We start from the raw sequence: 19,577 nt of genomic DNA on the forward strand, positions 1-19,577 counted from the left end.
CCTGCCCCTGTGCTAGGGGAGGTAAGCTGCTGGAAGGGAAGCAGGCGCTGGGAAACCCTCAAGGTGAGACGGGCAGGCAGGCAGCAGGAGACAGGCAAGTCCTGTTTCTGCTGATGCAGGGTGAGGGCAGCAGAGAGCTGCAGCGTGCCCTGAACTAGGAAAGCTCTTTGAAGACTTGGAGAGACACAGGGGGTTGGTTGGGAGGCAAGAGCTAGGCTGAAGGTTTTGGTACCTCACCGGAGATTGTTTTCAGAAGGCCACAGCACTTTGAAGACCATTATCTTTGGAGATTGTCATGCAAAGACTGGTGACAGAGACTAACGGATGGGCAGGGTAGGACAGTATCCATCAAGGAGTCTTCTGCCACGGCCCTGCCTCCATCACTCTGCTCTGGATCCAGACACCCGGCGCTGAAGGACCAGCTCAAGGACACCCAACGTTCCTTCAGACTGTGGCCTTGGACAAGGCTGCTGTGAGGAGCACCGACAACTGCTGTAGCTGACTGGAAGCCGGAGCGTGAGGGGGAAAGAGTGCTTTGAGTTGATGTGACCAGCTCAAACTCTTTCTGCCAGTGCTACCCCAAGGACCACTCACTCCCAGCAAAGGGAAGTGGTGGAGGAGAGGAAGACAGGAGCATGAGAAAGCAGGGTCTCCGAGAAGTGGAGACAGACGGGGCTGTCAGCAGACATCTTGTGGACCTTGCACAGCAACGAATGGCAAAGACCACAGGCTGATTTGTCCCCTCAGTGGGCTCCAGACAACACTGTGCTGCACCTCGTAAAAGAGGAACACCTGAGCTCAACAGTACGGAGCTTCTCAAGCAGTTTGCTGGAAGCCCAAGGGCTTTGCTTGACTTAACCGAGGAACAGAAATCAAAGCAACTCATGCCTCACCCTTGAATCATCTTTTCCCGTGCCTGTGTCTGCCCCGGGGAAGGTGACCATGGCATCATGGCAGGTTACTAATGGAGTAAATGCCATGGAAGATCAACAAGATCATTTCCTTTGCAGTAGATGAACACTTGCAGATGGGGCGCTTCAGTGTCACATGTGGCCTCTGGTCCCCAGCGAGACGATGCTGAGCTGTGGCGCAGCACAGAGCAGGGAAGGGAATTGGGCCTAACAGCGGGGACTCAACATAAGGGCCTGATCCTCCAAATGCTCCACATACCGGCATGCTTTCCTCTCAACAGAAATCCCAAAAGGACTGGGACAACTGAGAAGCATGTAGCTGGCGAGGCCTCGTCCACATACAGGCCCCAGGAGATGGCTGAAACGAGAGCTGTAAGCTAGCAGCAGGGTGGCAGAGGAGCAGGGTGTCCTGGCTGCCGACGGACACGGGAGACGGGGTTTGCGTCTAGGGATCACCAGAAGGATTCTGCCCCATGTCTTGATGATGCAGCATTTGCAGAAAGGCCTCAGTCACTGACGCAATGCTGCCTTTTGTGAGAAGCGCTGCCCAGTGCCACAGGGCTTGTTCACTCCAGCCAACGCTCCCTTTCTCTTCCCCAAACATGTTTCTCTGCTTCCTCCTACACCCTTCCCACGCCCACCAAACCTCTTAGAACTGATTTCATCTCAGCTTTAAGTATGTGGCATTTATACAGTAACAAGAATCAAAGAAATGATCATGCAAACCTTTGCCCTGAAATTGCAATCTCCAAATCTTCCATGTTCTGACATTGCAGACAGGTCTACCACTGAGCAGGAGCTCCAAGCATGGCCTAGTATCTAAAGCCACGCTTTAGACATTAAACATTGGCTCGTTAATTATAATGACCGGTTATCTCATGCAAACCACTTGCCACTTCTGCTCACGCTTGTCTGTGCCACATTATAAGCCATATGGAGGTGTACTGTGCAGATAGTGCTGTTTTACCCACTTAGGTGATGAAATATAACCTGCCTCATGAGACTTTCACCATCGCCACCACAACTGGCCTGGCCTACTCAGGCACTTCGCACCCATGAACTAACTGACTATTTGCATCACTGACACTTTACCTGAGGACGCAGCCACTGTCCGTATACAGGCCAAGATTCAGAAGAACATAGGACTAATTTCTTGATTCCTGGTTCCTGCGAAAAAAAAGAAGATTTCATCAAATATTCAGAGGACAGACAAGAGCATCCATTCTTTCCCCTACACACATCACAACCTATAAAAGCCACCATGTGACACCTGCTAATCAGCTTAAGTTTTAGTACAAGACACTGAACACTTCAAAACTGCAATTTACCCCGTGAAGGGAACGAGATCAAAGGAGGGACCGTGCACTGCCAGGGGGTTTGTTAGATAAAAGGTTCCCAGGTGATGCTAGAATATGAAGTTTATGTCACACAGACAAATAGGCAAAAAGTCGTCTCAGCAGTGCACGTGGTAAAACAAAAGGCAAAAGCCACAATTGGTAGCTGGGGAAGTTCAGAGTGGACATTAGGAACTGCTTCTTCGGTAGGAGCATAATGTGATACCGGATCCAATACCCAGCAAGGCTGTGCGAGATCTCCATCCCTGGGAGTTTTCCAAGACTCAGCTCAACAAAGCCCACGGCTGACCTGGCCTGGCATTGCTAATAGTCCTGTCTCAAGCAGCGGGTTGGACTACCTGAGCTCCAGAGGTCTTTTCAGCCAACGACTCCATGGTAAGTCTTACTCAAGTAAGGAGGGGGATTCCTTTTAACCTCAAAGCTGAGAAGTGATAATTGTCTACATTTTTGTCAGCTTGACAGCACATTTTCAAAAACCATTGGCAACCTCCTGCTCCCACTGCCTTCACGGCTCTCTGTGGGCAATACAGAAATGAGACCCAAGGTCTCCTACGTTCACTGGCCAAAAACAAGGTGACTCAATCAGTTTAATAGCTTTAGAAGACTTCAGATAATTCTTACCTATGCCTCAGTTTCCTCCCCCACTGATCTTGAAAACAGACAACAGGAAGCATAATTGATGGTTTCAAACCAGCTTTTGCGATCTGACGATGAAAAGGCACAAATGGAAAAGCAAAGCATTAACTAAAATTTTCGTTACTTGTTATTGCTATTAAAGAGCCCAAACTTCCCCCAGCCAGGCTGAGTCCTGCATTGCTGGGTCCTCTGCAAGTATAACAATAAAAGGCAACCCTTGTCTTGAAAATCATGGAAAACTTGAGAAGCAGCACGTTTCACCATCATGTATTTGCTGCAGCCAGGCAAGGGCTGAGAGCGGGAGAACATGTCTTACTCCTCGGGTAGTTACAGCACCCATGCTGCAGGGTAGGAGAGATTTGCCAAGAAGACATCAGGGCTGAGTGATGTTTTCACACCACAGACCCCACGTCCTGCTTCTCTGGGGCTTCTTGACAACGTCTGCGATGCCATGCAAGGAGCAGCCCAAGAGCAGGCGTAAGCGTGCTGAGCCCCACCACCCATGCACGGACTTTCCAACTGTGCTACAGGCTGCTAACGCAGCCGCTCTTTGGGAAAAGCCGAGCGCAAGCTGGCTGCTGGCGCTGGCTGACCCTGCACGTGCCCACGTGGGGAACAGGCCCCCTGCCCTGGGGAACAGGGGCCGAACTCCTGCCCCAGCACCCTCCTTCCAACCAGCTCCGGTGCTACGGCTAAACCCAGGCTGAGGATGGGTTTCACAGCCACACCACGGATGGCGGGCAAGGCCCGTGCTTCCATCCGCGTCCCTAGTAGCACAGACATACCTTCGTGAGCAGGGCTTTGCTACAGAGTTTGCAGGAATGGCTCAGTCTTTGGCCAGGCCCTTCTTGGCTCCCAGAAGCAAGGCAGTGCATTTGGGCCAACGTGGTGGAAAGCAGGATCGCCCGGCTCAGAGATTTAGGCATGCAAGGGCACGGGAACAGGAGCGGTGCCTGCAGGCTGATGGGCTGAGCCCATTTCGCAAGCACGGGGCAGATCCCCATAGACTTCCAGTGCCTGTGTCCCTCAGCACCCCGCCATGCCGGGGGGTGCATCCCTGTCCACAGCCGCTGGGGAGCAAGGCACGGCATGGCCCCGAGGCCAAAGCGCTGGGGGATGGACGCCCTCCGAGGTGCCCCGGCAGGTACGTCCCTCCTGGGGGGGACAAAGAGCAGCACCCCCACCCCATGGCCATCAGGTCCCTGAGGGATCCCCAAGCCCCTCACCTGCCTCCCTCACCCCGCCCCACACACGCCTCCCACCCCTCCCTCTCCCCATTGGCCAGCCCAGCACCTGCAGCGTCCCAATTGGCTCCCTCAGTTGCTCATCAGGCCTCTGGGGTATTTATGCGGGGTGCGGCCCAGCACCCTGTGTCTTGTCAGTGCTGGGGAGCAGAGGAGCCAGGTAAGGCAGGGCTGGGGGAAGGTGTTTATGGGGTTTGTGGCTTGGCTTGGGGCCGGAGGCTGCCCCTTGCCTCGGGTGGCTCTTTGCAGCCCTCCCAGGGATGGAGGGTAGAGGCTGGGCTCGGAGCTGGCTCCATCCTTGGAGCCCTTGGCTCCTGGCCCTGGGGAGCCCTGAGGCTAAAATGTACCTGCTGAGGGGCTGTGTTCCCCCAGCTGTGCCCATGGGGCTTCTCCAGCTCCCTGGGAAAGCACAGAGCTGTGTGCTGTCTCTCTGCTGCTTTTCCCCATCTGTGGGTGGGGTGTCTTGGCTTTCTGAGGCCAAAGGTGACATCTTATGGTGTCATGCTGCATCTGCTGTGCCTTGGGGAAGAGCTGAAAGCCTTCAAAGCCCTCTCTAAAGGCTTCTTCCTAGCCCTGAGATGATGACTTGGTAACACTATGGGTCTCCGATTTGTGATTGAGCAGCTTTGGGTCTGAAAGCTCTTTTCAGCTTACTGCCCGAAGACGATCAAAGCTGCCTGAGGGGGTCCACAGGAGGTGGCTCTCCCACCCAGCCACGCAGGGACAGCGCGTGATGTGCACCCCGGGCATCACCGCCGACTTGCGTTGACGCTGGGGGCAGCGGTACGTGCCTCGGGAGGCAGACGGATCAGCTGGGCATTCCCTTCCTGTTGACAGTGCTGCCAGACCTGCCTGTAGCTATTTCACATGATCATTTGGTGTAGGCATGATAATAGCGTTAACGAAGGGGGCAGCTTGAGTGACAAGGTAACTTCTCTCTTGCTCAAGAGCACCGTGTCTCTGCAGACAGAGGCTGCAGCCATGGACAGCTCTGCCAGCTTGCTGGAGGGAGCGCTTGGCAAACTAGCTTTGTGCTTCTCAAGACTAACAGGGTTCTTAAATGTGGTTGTGACTACCTGAAACTGTACAGCTGGGAAGGACTTCAATTACTAAAGCTGGTTCTGCTGAAACTTCCAGACAAAAACACGCATTAAAGACGCTGCAGCATGCTGCTTGCTCTGCAAGTTACAGCTTCTGTCTGAAACTGAGAGGTCTGTCCTCACAGCAAAATAGGTAAATGGAAAGTACTCGAAAGCTGAGAAGCTGTTTTAATTAAACTCCCTCCCCTCTCTCCTAAAACATCTCCAAATTCTAGTAGCTTGGATAGCATATACACTCACTGTCCCAAGGAGTTACTGACCTAGTAACAGCCACTGGCTGTGGTGCTTAATTTCCACTGGATGCAGGGGGGAAACCCCTGCCTCCGTCTGCAAAAGTGGTTTTAATCTTTGAGGTCCCCTAATGCTGATGGCTTCTCCAGAAAGGTTAGATGGGCACCTCTGCCAGCAATTCTGAAACTAATGTCCTAAGGTCAAAGCTGAAAATCATCTGATCCTCCTCCTAAAACTAACTCTGCCCTCGGAGCATTTGCAAACGACTCCCTCGGTTGCGGGCAGCGCCGTTCCCCACTGCAGCAGGCATCCTGTGACCCAGTTCTGTGTTTATGGTAACTGGGGTATCGGTGGCGAATCTCGAAAAGAATGTAAATAAGTGCTTTAACCACAAGTTAATACCTCTGCCCTGATTAGCCCTCCCTGCTCATATCTAAAATACTAAATTTAGTTCTGTTTTCCTAAATGGTCATTAAGGAATTGCCAGTTAAGCTATTGAACCAGGCACGCTAGCTATGGCTCAATCTGTCTTCCTAAGGCAAAGCATGTTTGGAGGGGAGAAAAGCTTCCTGAACAACAAGATCCTACCTCTCTGTCTGCAGGACAACATAACAGCAGGCTGTCTTCATGGGGCAGAGCTTCCTTCCACAGGAAAAATAAAAACCTTACACAAGTTAAAGAACTACTTTTATGTATGCTGGTCACTGTCAGAGCGACAGGAATCAAGGGAGGTGCTTACCCCAGCAGGAAAGTACTCGCTCTTCTGCCAGGCTAGCGTGTTGCACTGGCTGTGACAGTCTGACCGAGGCAGGGAAAACGGAGAGCAGCTTGGCAGTTCTGGTGCCGTTGCCCTTCACTGAGTCCAGACTTGTGCCAAATTGGGCAACGATCAGCAGTTAAGCGATTGTGCCACGCTAGAAATGTGCACTGAAGAGTTTCATCTTTCTGAAACTACCTGTTTCAAGAACTTTCTCCAGCAGTGACCTAGTATTTCTGATGTAGCAATGGTGTGAAATCATCAGATCATCACTTTCATGCAAAGCAAACCAGAAACAGCATCACTGTTTGCTTTGGTTACGATCTTCTGCCTGGTGATTCCCGTGCATGGGGTCTGCCTGCTGGGACTCCGACTTGCAACTACCCTGGCTTGAAGCTGTGCCTTTCTCCAAAGGATTCTGAAACAACTGACGCAGAGTTGCTAAGCAATGTGCTTTCCTGCAGTCTCTGAAGTAAAACAAGGTCTGCTCAGCACTTTTGCAGGGGAGAGACTACAAAGAGAAAATAAAACCATGCTGTGGGCTCCTAAAGACTTGCCACACCACAAATACCGGTGTTGCAACACACCCCGATTCCTCCTACACAGAGGAGAGCAAGCCTTGTTCTGACATGACTGTGCTGCAAGGATTGCCACTGACACAGCCGCATCTGTAATTAAGATGGGCTCCTAGGACTTCAGAAGTTGATTCTAACCTTGTACTAGTTTTCACATCAGCCAAGGAGTTACTCCTGACTTTGCCAGCAACTAGAGTCCTCTCTTTTTTTGCTGCAGCATCTGTGTGCTAACCCTGATACCAACGCCACTAAGATACTCCGCAGTTTGAGGTTTTTCCTACCTATCTAGAAGTAAAACAACTGACCAAAGAGGTTGTTTGTAATGGTGTTGAAATAGTTGGGCTTTGCCCTGTGACAGGGCTGCGGACTGATTCAGCCTACTTGGCTTCAAAAAAACAAAAAAAAAACCCAAAAACAAAAAACCAAACTAACAAACTTGCCCTAAAGCAGTGCGAGAAGAATAACCACTAACTGAGCAAACCCTGTGGACTTTGGGACTGAGGCTTTATGTTCAAGCCCCGCTTTTGTTTGGAGCAGTTTTCCAGAAGTTCTCCCAGGCTGGTAAAGTTCAAGCTGTATTTTTGCTGTGCTGTCACATTAGGCAGCCCCCTGGGCAGGGTGGTTACCAGGAATGTGCAGAAGAGCACTGGCTCTGGGCTTTTTGAGAGGCTGGAGGTCCCAACTTTTGCTGTAGACGTGTAGCACTCTGCATCCCTGCCTTGCTTGAATCTTACTAAAATGCCGACTAATTGCACAGTTAATACAGCGATATTTGCCATCCTGCCAAGTTACCTCCTAGCTCTATCCATAGTTAGTCCAGGGCTAACAAATGCTTGTTCCACTGCTGCTTCCCCAGCTCTCTGTTCCTATTTCCACAGCAAAATAAAAACCTTACACAAGTTAAAGAACACAAGAAACCAGACAATGGTCTCTGTCACAAATCAGATGGAAGTTTTTTGGGGCAGAGTCTGCCAGTGAGCCTGGAGCAGTGCCTGGCTTGGGAATCCAGTTTGTGAGGAATTTTGGTTTGAGGGTTTTCTATTGGAAAATGCCACAGCAATTGTAAGAATAGGCACTGACTGGCAAGGGAGAGAGAAGCGGATGCTGCACTGAAGAACAAACACGCTGAAGTCCCTGCTGGGCCTGACTAAGGCTGGGAAGTAATCCTGGATTTATCGCACAACACTGGAGTGTCCAGATACCAACCTAGGTCTAGGCTAGGGAAGCCAATACATGTTCAAGATATTGCGTAACTCTTATACTGGAGCTTCGTTAATCCCATTGTGTAACGAGAATACGGCTGAGACTTGGTTTCACAGGAAGCGAGGAGAGATTCGGTCAGCAGGATGGGAACGCAAGTTTCAAGGTAGCCAGCCTGAATGCTGCAGCTGCGAAACCTGGCTGGCTCTTTGAGGGATTTTCATATCCTTCCCAGAGCTGCGAGAGTGCTGGTGTTGCTGGAGTTGGCAGTGGCGGGGAAGTTGATAAAAGTTCCCCACGATGAACACGGGCATAGTGGGACTACTCTAAAATGACTCTCATCTCGATGTCCTTTGCGAAGGATACTCCAGAACGAGCCTTTAGAGGAAAGGCGCTATGAACACTGAACGCTTTTTAAGAAGGTAAAATATGCGTATTGCTGTTTCAGCATCTCTGTTGAGTCTGGCCCTGACACTCTGCTGGAGGGGAGCTGAAGTCCTGCCAGTATCTCTTTTTTTTTTTTTTTTCTTCCTTTTTCCCTCCCAAAGAGGAAAATGGATTAATCCATTGTAAAACCCATCTCTACTTCAGACAAAGTGGGGGAAATCTGCGGGCTTTTCCCCCTTAAAGGATATTAAGCAAGTTCAGACACTCTCTTTTCAAAATAAATATTTCTGGTTTTAAACTCCACTATGAAACTGTTGGAGCTTGCCACATTTTGAAAATTAAAACTAAAAAATTACTTATACTACTGTCCTAACAAGCCCTGCTGCAGCTGCATTTCAGCAGGGCTTGTCAGAAGGACAGTAATCTGCCATGATCCAGTGAGAGAGACAGCGTTCAATGATTCCCACCATTAGCCTCACTTCTGCAGGGTGCATCATTCCTTCCAGCGTTCCAGTCCCGCGCCAGCAAAGGGCCCGTGCAGTGGGAAGGTGAAGCAGAAGCATCTCTAGCAGAGAAAATGCACAACAGATGAGAGAGTCATCGCCTACTTCTAACCTGCAATTTTGAAGCCAGTCAAATGTTATCAGCAATGAAATAAGTAGGATGGTTGGTTAGTTTAAAGTATTTGGCTGTTTGGGGATTGAGGGAGGTGACTGAGTATAGTCTTTGTCCTACATAAATATTTGCACATCATAAATCATGGAGCCTCTCAAATATCTTCACACCTTTGCAAGAAAGATTAGTGATGCCACACTGATGTTCCTAGGACATGCGGAATGATGCATCCCAACTTTGCCCTCTGCTTTTCACCAGTTTTGCTAAGACTTCAATTCACTGGAGGAAATTAAGTTGTACTCATGCTGTTATACTCTTGTTTTTCCTTTCAGCTGCAGTTGAATTCAGTATGGCATCAGAAAAGACCACAAAAAAAGATCTGCTGAAGGCTGAGGAACAGCAGCAAGCGGTAGGTGCCAGGGCAGCCAGTACTCTAACACGCAACAGTTAAACTACCGGCTGGTAAACTAACTTCTGTCAGCACCTCAAAACCAGGCTGGGAGTAGCAGAAAGATTAACCATATGAAGCTGTGGCTAAATCTAAACTCAATTAATACAGAAGCTAACTTTTTTTTGCTCAAGAGAACTTCAGGGCTGGCTCAAGTAATGCAAGTAATTCTGAAACGTGAGCTGTTATAGGTCCTATTTCCACATCTGGGTTTGGTGCTGAAACCCGGTGTGACTCAGAATCGATGAGCCCAGAGCTCGGACTTTCAATCCTGGCTTGTCGCTGACTTGCTAGCGGTCTTTGGATGAGTCCCTTCAACTCTGGCTTTAAGAAGGATGAGGAGATGGACTGGGTGTCCCCTTAGGACCCTTCTGGATAGACACAAGGCTCGTATTCACTCACCAGCTTGAGGCTGGGCCTCTAATGTCACTTATTTCTCTTGGGTTTTAGAGCGCTGTTAATCGGGTAACCAGCTTGCCCTTGCTCAACTCCGCATTCAACCTGGTCTCATCTGCCTACAACTACACCAAGGAGACGCATCCTTACCTCAGTGGTGTCTGCAACATGGCCGAGACTGTGGCTGCTGTCGCAGTAGGTAGCGTGGTTGGTGGGGCGCAGCCCATCCTGAACCAACTTGAGCCACAAAGTAAGTGAAGAGGCTAGAGTGACCCTTTCTACGCAGAGGAATAGGTGGGGAGGGGAGTTTCGTGTGCCTGTTGGGTGATATCCATCACCTACAGCACGGTGTTCTAGTTAATTGTAGCACTGAGTCTTCCACTTAGCAGCTCCCAGCGGCTCAATGAACCCGCTGAATTTCATGGACCTCAAACTGTTACTAGCAGAAACAAAGTTTGGCCTCTTGCCTGTGGTTTCTTTAAGTCACTAAGCAAAAACTCCCTGCTTTTTCTCTATCACTCCAAGTTATGAGCATCCCAGCTGGCAGCAGCAGTGTCCGTCTTGGATATAGCTCAGTCTGTCTCATCCCAACACTTTTCAACCCTTTAAACCAATCGCTCTACGCACCAGGGACAAGTATTACATTCCAGTTGGAGCGATGTGCTGCCAATAGCTAGAAAGCTGGGAAGGCAAAATGGAGACTATTTGAACCTGCCAAATTGTAGGGTTCGTCCCCTTTTTAACAAGGCACCCACACACGCACACCATTCCAGAGCAGTAATTTTTTTTGGCTTGCTTTCATGAGTGTGTCCTGAATTGGACACTGTAGGGTCAAAAACCCCTCTCCAAATTGAAGAATAAACTGGTACCTGTTGTCTTGTCTAGTTGCACTTGTAAATGAATACGCCTGTAAAGGACTGGATCAGCTGGAGGAGAACTTGCCTTTTCTTCAACAGCCAGCAGATAAGGTAAGGTAAAGGCTTTTCCTGAGGAAGCCATGACTTGATCTCCTGCTTGATGGAACTGTTACGGGTACAGAAGAATATGGGGAAATAAACTTCAGCAGCACTGCTTTGTCAGGTCAGTCCTGGTACAGGCTAGAGGAGGCACTGCTAGCTGATGAAAGCTGGAGAGAGGCCTTCAGCATGTGGAAGTGAAGATGCCCATGTAAATACAGGTGTACTGACTTCCCCAGCTCTCCCACAAGACTGCAAGCATTATTTAGCCATAAGGAAAAGCTTCAGGGAGGGAAAACCTATCTCAGGAAAAAAAAGTCTCTTTCTCTGCCTCTCCCTGTTGTAGGTAATCTCAGACACCAAGCAGCTGGTTTCTACCAAAGTGATGTCTGCTATGGATGCTGCCTGTGAGGCAAAAGAAGCAATGGCTGATAAAGTGACTGAAGTTGTGGACCTCACTAAAAATGTTGTTGGGGACAGCGTGAAGCTGACTAGGTCAATGGTCACCTCCACCGTCAACAGTGCTGTGGAGGCTGCCCAGGGTGCCAAGGACCTTGTGACTAACAAGGTGACAGAGGCAGTAGACCTCACTAAACACATGGTGGAGGACAGCGTTGGACTGACCAAGTCTGCAGTTGCTTCTACTATTGTCAATGCTGTGGAGGCTGCCCAAGGTGCCAAGGACCTTGTGACAAACAAGGTGACCGAAGCCGTGGACCTCAGTAAACACATAGTGGAGGACAGCGTTGGACTGACCAAGGCTGCAGTTGCTTCTACTATTGTCAACGCTGTGGAAGCTGCCCAAGGTGCCAAGGACCTTGTGACGAACAAGGTGACAGAGGCAGTGGACCTAACCAAAGGGGCTGTTCAGGATGGTGTCGAGAAGACCAAATCAGTGGTCACTTCTACAGTCAATACAGCTCTGGATGCTGCATATGGCACCATAGCTAGCAAAATAAATACAGCGCTGGAGCAGAGCAGAGAGGCTATCCAGGAGGGTGTGGAGATGACTAATTCAGTGGTCACCAACAGCATAAGCAAAGCCAAGGCAGTGAGCCAAGCAGTGGCAGGTGGTGTGGAATCTGTCCTGGGTATATCAGAAGATCTGGTGGATCACTACCTCCCGATGACAGAGGAGGAACTAGGTGAGAAAATGCTTAGCTGGCGATTGTAAATGCAAATCCTTTCCCACATGACTAGAGAGCACCTGATGCTGCAAAACACATCTTCCAAAGTAGACAGGTAGCTCTGAATGTCACCAAGTTGGCTCTCTGTTAACGCTGACTTGCCACATTGTATGGGACAGAGTTCAAGCATTTTCTAGCTGGTCATTGCCTGTCAGCATCAAGGCAAATAAACACGTGGGTGCATGGTTCAACCTATTTGTCAAGTCTGCTTATCTGAAGAGAACACGTTGAGCAGGGACTAGCCTACCTTTAACATCTGAGCAACTACAAACCTCTACTGGTTCCACAGCAAGCTTCAGCCTTCATGTTTTCCAATAGGTGATCTTACCTCTTCCCCTCACTTACAGCTTGGGGAGTGGAGCACAGCCATCTCTGTTCTTGTTTCCTCCAGGTAAACTGGCCACTGCCGTGGAGGGATTTGGTATGGCTTCTGTGGAGGAGCAGAAACAGCAACGGAGTTACTTTGTGCGTCTGGGCTCCCTCTCTAACAAAGTCCGCCACCGAGCCTACCAGCACTCCCTGAACAAACTGGAGCGCGTTAAGCAAAGCACCCAGGATACTCTCTCACGACTACAGCAGGCAATAAAACTGGTACAAACATGCTTTTTCCTTTTTCCTCCTGTCTGTAGTCTTCCTGCCCTACTATCCAGATGGAAGCTCTTCCTCCATCCTGCACCAGCTGCATTGCATCTTGGATCCCTCCCTGGGAGGGAAGCACTCATGCTTCTCTGATTGTGTGTGCTTGCAATACAGCTCTTCCTTTCATTTTTCCCATCAGATTGAATCTGTGAAACAAGAGGTTGGCCAGAAGCCTCTGCATGGGCAGGAGAAGCTCCATCAGCTGTGGGTGGACTGGAGCCTGACCCAACCCAAAGGAAACCAAGTTAAAACCGCCTCCCATCCAGAGGTATCCCTAGAAGGGCGTATTTAATCAGGCCTCTGGTGGATGGTGTACATCTCATCTGCTCTGGTAACTGAGCTATATCTCTCTCCCAGCAGGTAGAGTCACGGACTCTAGCTATGCTGCATATCATCACCCAGCAGCTACAACCTGTTTATGAGAACCTGAAAGCCAGCATCCAAGGCCTCCCCAGCAACATCCAAGAAGCTGTGTATCAGGCCACTCGAAATATCCACAAGCTCCACAGCTCTTTTGCCAGTGCTATGTCTTTCCAGGACCTCTCCAGCACCACCCTGACCCAGAGCCAGGTCCGCGTGGCAGAAGCCCAAAGGTCCCTAGATGACCTGCTTGAGTACGTAACTCAGAACACCCCGCTGAACTGGCTTGTGGGTCCCTTCAGGGCGATAGCTAAAGTGTCACAGGATAGCAGAAAGCAGAAGAAGAAAGATAAGGTGACTGATATAAAATCACCCATGTTGGAAAAGGCTACACCATCAAAGGAGGTGGCTAAGACACCCGAAGAACCAAAGGGAGCAAATGGGATTCCAGGGGAAGGGTGTGAAGTGCTAGAGAAGCTGGAAGAGAAGGCAGAGAAAGATGCAGAGGTGGCACTGGCTGCAGAGGAGAACAAAACCAATGCAGAGGAGAACAAAACCAATGCACCAGGGGAAGATCTCTGAAAAAGTCCCGCTCTTCTGGCCAGGCCTCCCTGGCTAGAACAGCACTTTCTCTTTTAATCACGTGTCCAGCTGCCAGTCGTGCTAAGAGTGCCTCCTGCTCGCTCACCGGCCCAGACTGAGTTTACAGTAAGATGTAGTTTGCAAGGAGACTTGATACCCAAGGTGGGGTGATTCCGTGTCGTGATTTACTGTCTTTTAAGTCATGCTGCTGCACTGAAAGGGAAGATGGGGATCTGTATTTCAGCTTTCTAAGTCAGCCCAGCTGTATGTGTGAACGGCTAATTCTTGCTGAGACGAGTTGTGGGAGAGAAGAAGTGGTCTCAACTTATTTTTAACGTTGGATTTGTTTTTAATTCATCCCAGCTACACAGATCTTGAGAGGATGATGCACTTGGCCTTTGATACCGTTTCCCTCCTTCTACAAATTTAAAAATATGTGTTACAGACAGAACTTCCTTTCTTCCTGTTGTGGTTCCGGAGAGGCTCAGCCCTGCAGCAGACCAGGAACAGCTGGGGGCAAGAGGCTGCTTCTTAAAAAGAGATTTCTCTTTATGGATCAGCCAAACACTTTTACTTTCACAGAGAAACACTTAGCAAGGTTGGGCTTTTCTTTTAAACATGCCAATTTGCAGTGGGATTATCTTTCCTAGTCCTATAAATGACTTCAGGGATTATCTGTTGGTGTGTAACTCCATGCATGAAACCTCTTGCCGCCATTAAGAAGCCAGCAAATGAGGCAGCTTTTGCCAGGAGTTACTCTGCCAAGGTGACAGGACGCCCTGTTGTTAAAATAGGGGGGGGAGAGAGAGAGAGAGGTGCTGGTTATTTTCCTGGCAAACAGCGCTTTGTAGTCATTCCTAATGTAACTTATTTTGGTAACTTCTGTCCTGGCATGGTCCCTGTGCTAAGGCTGGAATAATGGCAAGCAGACTTCAGAATAAAGCGTGACCTGCGTTCAAAGGAATACCTGTCTCCTGTGTGTATCTAAAGCTGCAACGTTAAGTTGTCCCTTTAGCCTGAGTTGGTAAGAAGCTTGTATTTAACAAATCATTTCTCTGGGCAACTTGCATGTTCCCTGATCTTGCTGGAGGAAGAAAAATACATTATTTTAGCAGGTCCCATGTTCTGCCCCACTCTTCTGTAGGAAAATGTCTTCGGTATCTGGTCCCTAAGACCAAATATCAAAATACCACAGGCCTAAGCCTGTGCCCCGAGGCTGAGCTGCCTCAGTTCCACTCCCGCTCTCCAGCTCCACCCTGCCCCCGGGTCTGCCCCACTCCGTACCTGGCTGCCCTCACCTCACGGGGGTAAAGCCACCAGCCCCTCCCTAGAGGGAAACGTCGGTCCCTAGGCCGAGTCTGCCCTCACCAGCTCGGCTTCAGCGCCTTCAGGTGCTCATGTGGAGGCACCTGGGGCCGGGGCCTGTGCACGGCCGGGCCCTCCTCTGCCGGGAGGGCCCCGGGCACGTACCGGGGAGCGGGAGCCTTCCCACGGGGAGGGAGCTGGCAGCGCCCCCGGGCCGAGACGCTCCGGCCACGGACACCCGCGTACCGCTGCGGGCCGGCCCCGGCCCCGGCCCCGGCCCCGCTCGGCCCCGGCCCCGCTCCGCCCCGGCCGTGCCCCGCTCCGCTCCGCCCCGCCGCTCCCGGGCCGCGCCGCTTCCTCCTGTGCCCGCGGGCTCCGGCGGGGCGGCCGGGAGGGGGCTCCCCGCGGCCCCGCGTCCGCCTGCCCCCGGCCCCGGCGGGAAGCGCCGCCCGGCCCGGGCCCCGGGGCGAACCGGCCCCGCCGCACCAAGCCCTCCCGCGGGGAGGCCGGAGCAGGACCGGCCGGAGGTAGGCTGGCCCCTTCCCTCCCCCGCCGAGGGGAGGCGGAGGAGCGGGGGAAGCCGTTCCCGCGGGGCCCCGGCCCCGCTGCCGGCTGCAGGGCGGCCGGGGAGAGGCGGCAGAAAGCGGGGCGAGGAGCGGGGCGCGGGGGGGAGTCAGCGGCGGAAGGGCAGCGCCGGGCCGCCCAGGCCGCGGCCGTTTCGGGCGCCTGCCCTCGCCGCCCCGGCCCTCGCCGCCCTTTCGCTGCATCAGAGGGTTTCACGGGAAGAGCCGGCAACTTCCTCAGGTCCGGCTCCAGCTCGATCATTAGGCAATTAGAGGATTTTTATGAGATAGGAAAAAAAAACAATTTGAAATTATAAACTTTCCCCAGTTGAGAGCTCTTTTGGGGCATTCACTGGTGCTCCCTTTAAATAGGGACGCCTTTCCAGCAGGCTCAGTCGGTGCCTGTGAGCAGTGTCCCGCCCGGCTGCCGTGGGCCCTCCGGCCGCCCGCTCCGGACACGTTCAGCTTCGGTGAGTGCGAGGGTTTAAGCAGGGCTCAGGGATTAGGTGTGGACGTCCACAGTTACGTTAGGCAGCCTGACACTGGGTGCGTGTGGGTCAGATCAACCCTCCTGGCATAAGCAATTTGAAAGGGCTTCCTCTAAACGCGCTTTATTCCTCGACTGCCCATGGCAAGGAGCCTGCGAGGCAGCTGGAACCAGCTGCCGGGAGGAGACAGACACTTGGGTTTACCTAAATACATTATTAGTTCAGCAGTTATTTTAATACAGTTGTAATTAACGTGAAATGAATGCAAAGAACTTGCTCGTTGCTTAATAATGGAGTTGGAATACTGCATGGAGCGCTGGCAGACCTGCAAGCACTGAATAGATGCAAAAATACTCGAGAGCTGTGAGGGAGAGCCTGGGAGCTCCGCAAGCCTTGCGAGGGCCCCCCAGCTCCCCACATCGCTATTTCTGAACGTCGTCCTGTGTTCTTCCCGCAGGGTCCTCAGGACGGAGATATCCCGGTTCGGAGACGAGCCCCTGAGCAGCAAAGAGGTATTGCTCGTAGGGTCTGGGAAGCACGACCAGGGCGTCACAGAGCACCGCAAGGAAACAAACCTTCGCTCCAAGCGCCATAATATGCTTTTTCCATCCATGCTGCTTCAGTCCGTTGTCTGGGCCACCAGCTGATGAGATGGCACAGAGCGCTGAGCTCCAGCCAAGCTTCGAGGACGTTTTTAATATTCTATCCCAGATCCCACAAGATAAACTCCTTAGCCTCAAATATAAACTGAAGCACTTGATATTTGGGCCCAGCAGCAAATTACTGCAAGCCATGGTCCTGCTTACTCTGGGGCAAGAAGCGGATGCAAGAATTTGTTTGGATGCCTTGAGAGATAACCGGGCAGCCCAGTACGTCCACCAGACCAAACTGGGCGCTGCAGGAGTGCAGGCAGATGGGGAGGATTTGCAGCCTCCCCAGCTGGATGCAGGTGCCATGGCGCTTTTGGCACAGATCTACTCAGTGCTGGAGAAGGAAAAACTGTGCAGCCACGAAGCCACAGACAGAGCCTGCCAGGCTGCCACCAGAGCCTGCAACGCCAGCAAGGAAACTCAGGGAGACACGCTCAACAGCATCCCAGCAGAGGACCAGGAAGAACACGACTCTGCTATCAGCATAGGCCCAGGTGACAAATTTCAGACGCTGAGATCTGATGAGGCCCTAAGATTTCTCCAGACGGCCAGCCCAACCTACGTGGTGAGAAGCTCCCCAGTGCAGATTGGAGGCAACTCAGACCTTTCAGGTCCACGGACCTTGTGCTCCTCGGGGAATCCCTCTCTCCCCAGTCACTTTGAGGTCAGTGCGTCGCCAACAGTTGTTTTTCACACCCAGCCTTCTTCCCACAAGCGTGTCCCCCAGCCCAGCCGGCTGTGCGAAGGGAGCACCAGCGGTGCTGGACAGCCTGACGGGGACAGACAGAGCCACGGCCTGCAGGAAACAAGCTGGGACAGCAGATCCAGCTCTCATCCCGGGCAGGACACTGGTGCCCAAGTGCCCCAGCCGGAGAAGGTTCTGCAGGTCAGTTCACGTCCTCCAGCTCTCCCTATTCCTGAAACGCAGCTGCCCACGCTGGGTGCTCTGAACCAACCTGCCGAAAGCAGTGATGTCTCCAGCACAGTGGCAGCAGAACCTCACACACCAGAAGAAAACACAGACAAAAAGCGAGATGAAAAGCGATCAGCTACAGGTGTTCCTGCCTCAAGGGCTACAGTGGATACTGCTCCTGCCCACAAGTCCATGAAGGACTCCGAGGTTCCAGCAGGCATTCCTTCTAACTCTGCATCTGCTTCCATTTCAACCTCTTCCCTTCCTCCTCCTCCCTATTCCTCCTCCTCAACCCTTCCCCCTCCTCCTCAGGGAGTTCCTTCCAGCTTCTCATATCCCCCTCCCCTCCATGGATCCCCCTCTCCAGCCTGGCCTCCTCCTCTCCAGACTGTAGAATCAGTGCCCACGTCAGAGCCAGACAGTGGGAAGTTCTTCACTTTTGTTGTCCTGCACGCTAGTGAAGATGAGATTATTGCCCATCGAGTCAAGGACCTGCTGGAGAAGATGGGGGTTCCCAACGGGGCCACACTCTGCGAGGACTTCTCCATTGCCGGACGCAGCCATCTGACTTGCTTCCAGGATGCTATGGAAAACTCTGCTTTCATCATCCTGCTGCTGACCAAGAACTTCCTGTGCAACCTGTGTATGTTTCAGACAAACACCGCTCTGATGGAGTCCATCCTGAAACCATCCAAGCGCGACTCAGTCATCCCTTTTGTGCCCAAGGAGAACCCGCTGGAGCGGAGTCAGCTTCCCAGCACGCTCGGCGGGCTGATGCCCTTGGATGAGAACTCTCCTGGGTTCTCCAGGATAGTGCAGAACACCTTTACCACCAGCAGGATCAACCAGAGGAAAGCCATGTGGGAGCTGATGCAGAGAAGGAAACTCCAGGAACGGTATCAAACCCTGCAGAACTTCGCTGCTCTGAACCTCGGCTCCCTTCCCCAGATGCCTCCATCAGCAACGCGGCCACAGCTGCTGGAACAGCCACCCCGACAGTGGTGCCCCCCGGCTTCGACTGTCCCTCCTGCCGCGTACCCACCTCCCGCCGCTGACCACCCCATGCCTGCTCAGATGGGTCCCTCTCCTTTCCAACTTCATCTCCCACCAGGCCACTACATGATGCCAGGTCCAGGAAGCATCCCGCCCCTCATCATTCAGCATGCTCGAATGGTTCAGATTGGGAACCACAATGTGATGCAGGTAGAAACTGTCACACCGGGGCCGCAGGACAGCGAGGCAGAAACCAGGTAGAATGCCTGAACAGAGATGCAGCAGGTCAGCCAAGGCCAGAGACGCTCACACTTCATTCAAACCCGAGATTATAGTGATTCTGCTGGGATCGCGACTATTCTTATTTCACTGTGGGTAAAAGGTGCCACTTTCTTCGAGCACAGGAGAAAATTACCTTCTTTTTTGTTGGGCAAAAAGGGTTGCAATCTCCTGCGACTGTTCTCCTTGTGCTTATTTTCAAGTAACTGAGAAAACTCTTTTCCTGATTTTGAGGCCACTGGAAGGTTTTATAAATAAATTTTAATTAATTTATTTGTGTTTCTCTGGTTCTTTCCTGTAGAATTAGCAAAGCGGATTACCAGGAAAACTGTTCTGCACGTCTCTACCTCTGCGGCGGAGCGGGCTGGGAGATGGCGCACCGGGGTTCTGCTTCATCCACTGCTGACCAAATCATTTGAGGCAAAATCTTCAGGGGATGCTCTGGGGAGTCGCTGTGGCCTCCTGTCAAGGTGCTAAGCACCAGGAGGTCCCACCGTTTTCTCCCAGTCCTCTTTGCTCAGGGTTGCACAGTATCCTCTCGGCCTTTCACGCCAACGCCGGCTCTGCGTGCGCGGCCCGCTCCCCTTGCTGCAGCGCCCCAGCAGCGCCATTTCCCCCCCGGCCTCTCGCATCAGCCCCAGGAAGGTGCAGGAAACCAGCGTCGCAGCCTTCTGAGAAGCTGCAGGCCTCTGGGCTGAGACATCAAAAGATCACTTTTCCCAGTTCCCCTCTGAAACTGCAGAGAGAGAAGTTTTTTTGTTTGTGAAAGACAAGATTCCCATATGGCCCTGGAGGCACAGCTTGAGG

At 51.9% G+C, this 19,577-nt stretch overlaps 3 protein-coding genes and 1 long non-coding RNA gene across 9 annotated transcripts in view; 3 read left to right on the forward strand and 1 right to left on the reverse strand.

Annotated features, from left to right (window-relative positions):
- UHRF1 (ubiquitin like with PHD and ring finger domains 1) overlaps positions 1–19,577 on the reverse strand; it is a 46,742-nt gene that overhangs the window by 21,352 nt on the left and 5,813 nt on the right. For 3 of the 5 annotated variants that reach the window (XM_087769390.1, XM_087769382.1, XM_087769383.1), the window contains exons 2-4: positions 12,327–12,428; positions 2,888–2,970; positions 2,004–2,078 (exon numbers count right to left, since the gene is read on the reverse strand). The gene's annotated coding sequence lies outside the window, so the exon portion shown is untranslated. Of the gene's footprint in view, positions 1–2,003; positions 2,079–2,887; positions 2,971–10,724; positions 10,879–12,326; positions 12,429–19,577 lie in introns of all 5 variants that reach the window. The other 2 variants (XM_087769384.1, XM_087769385.1) reach the window with 2 other exon arrangements.
- On the forward strand, positions 9,035–14,685 carry LOC104018796 (perilipin-3). 2 transcript variants are annotated; one of them, XM_087769391.1, is made up of 7 exons: positions 9,035–9,420; positions 9,910–10,105; positions 10,741–10,823; positions 11,158–11,956; positions 12,390–12,589; positions 12,777–12,905; positions 12,995–14,685. In XM_087769391.1, the coding sequence occupies exons 1-7, from the start codon at positions 9,226–9,228 to the stop codon at positions 13,577–13,579; spliced, it is 2,187 nt and encodes a 728-aa protein (XP_087625517.1). In that variant the 5' UTR covers positions 9,035–9,225; the 3' UTR covers positions 13,580–14,685. The 2 variants fall into 2 exon arrangements, with proteins under 2 accessions (XP_087625517.1, XP_087625518.1); XM_087769392.1 differs by having other exon boundaries at positions 12,998–14,685.
- Positions 14,891–19,506, forward strand: LOC148054338 (uncharacterized). The gene is made up of 3 exons (XR_015707322.1): positions 14,891–15,411; positions 16,393–16,447; positions 19,072–19,506. It is a non-coding gene; the product is annotated as an uncharacterized LOC148054338 (long non-coding RNA).
- TICAM1 (TIR domain containing adaptor molecule 1) lies at positions 16,196–19,078 on the forward strand. Its single transcript, XM_009471906.2, has one exon. The coding sequence runs from the start codon at positions 16,587–16,589 to the stop codon at positions 18,750–18,752; it is 2,166 nt and encodes a 721-aa protein (XP_009470181.2). The 5' UTR covers positions 16,196–16,586; the 3' UTR covers positions 18,753–19,078.

Source organism: Nipponia nippon, unplaced genomic scaffold, assembly GCF_047370975.1.
Source record: "Nipponia nippon isolate SJK-2023a ecotype South Korea unplaced genomic scaffold, ASM4737097v1 scaffold_31, whole genome shotgun sequence".
Taxonomy (NCBI): Eukaryota; Metazoa; Chordata; class Aves; order Pelecaniformes; family Threskiornithidae; genus Nipponia; species Nipponia nippon.

What these genes read in the sequence shown, in the direction of transcription:
- TICAM1 (XM_009471906.2), top strand. Translation starts at nt 16,587, where the DNA reads ATGGCACAGAGCGCTGAGCTCCAGCCAAGCTTCGAGGACGTTTTTAAT.
- LOC104018796 (XM_087769391.1), top strand. Translation starts at nt 9,226, where the DNA reads ATGCGGAATGATGCATCCCAACTTTGCCCTCTGCTTTTCACCAGTTTT. An exon ending in CTGAGGAACAGCAGCAAGCG is followed by an intron (nt 9,421 to 9,909) that starts GTAGGTGCCAGG and finishes CTTGGGTTTTAG; the next exon opens with AGCGCTGTTAATCGGGTAAC. An exon ending in GATGACAGAGGAGGAACTAG is followed by an intron (nt 11,957 to 12,389) that starts GTGAGAAAATGC and finishes TGTTTCCTCCAG; the next exon opens with GTAAACTGGCCACTGCCGTG.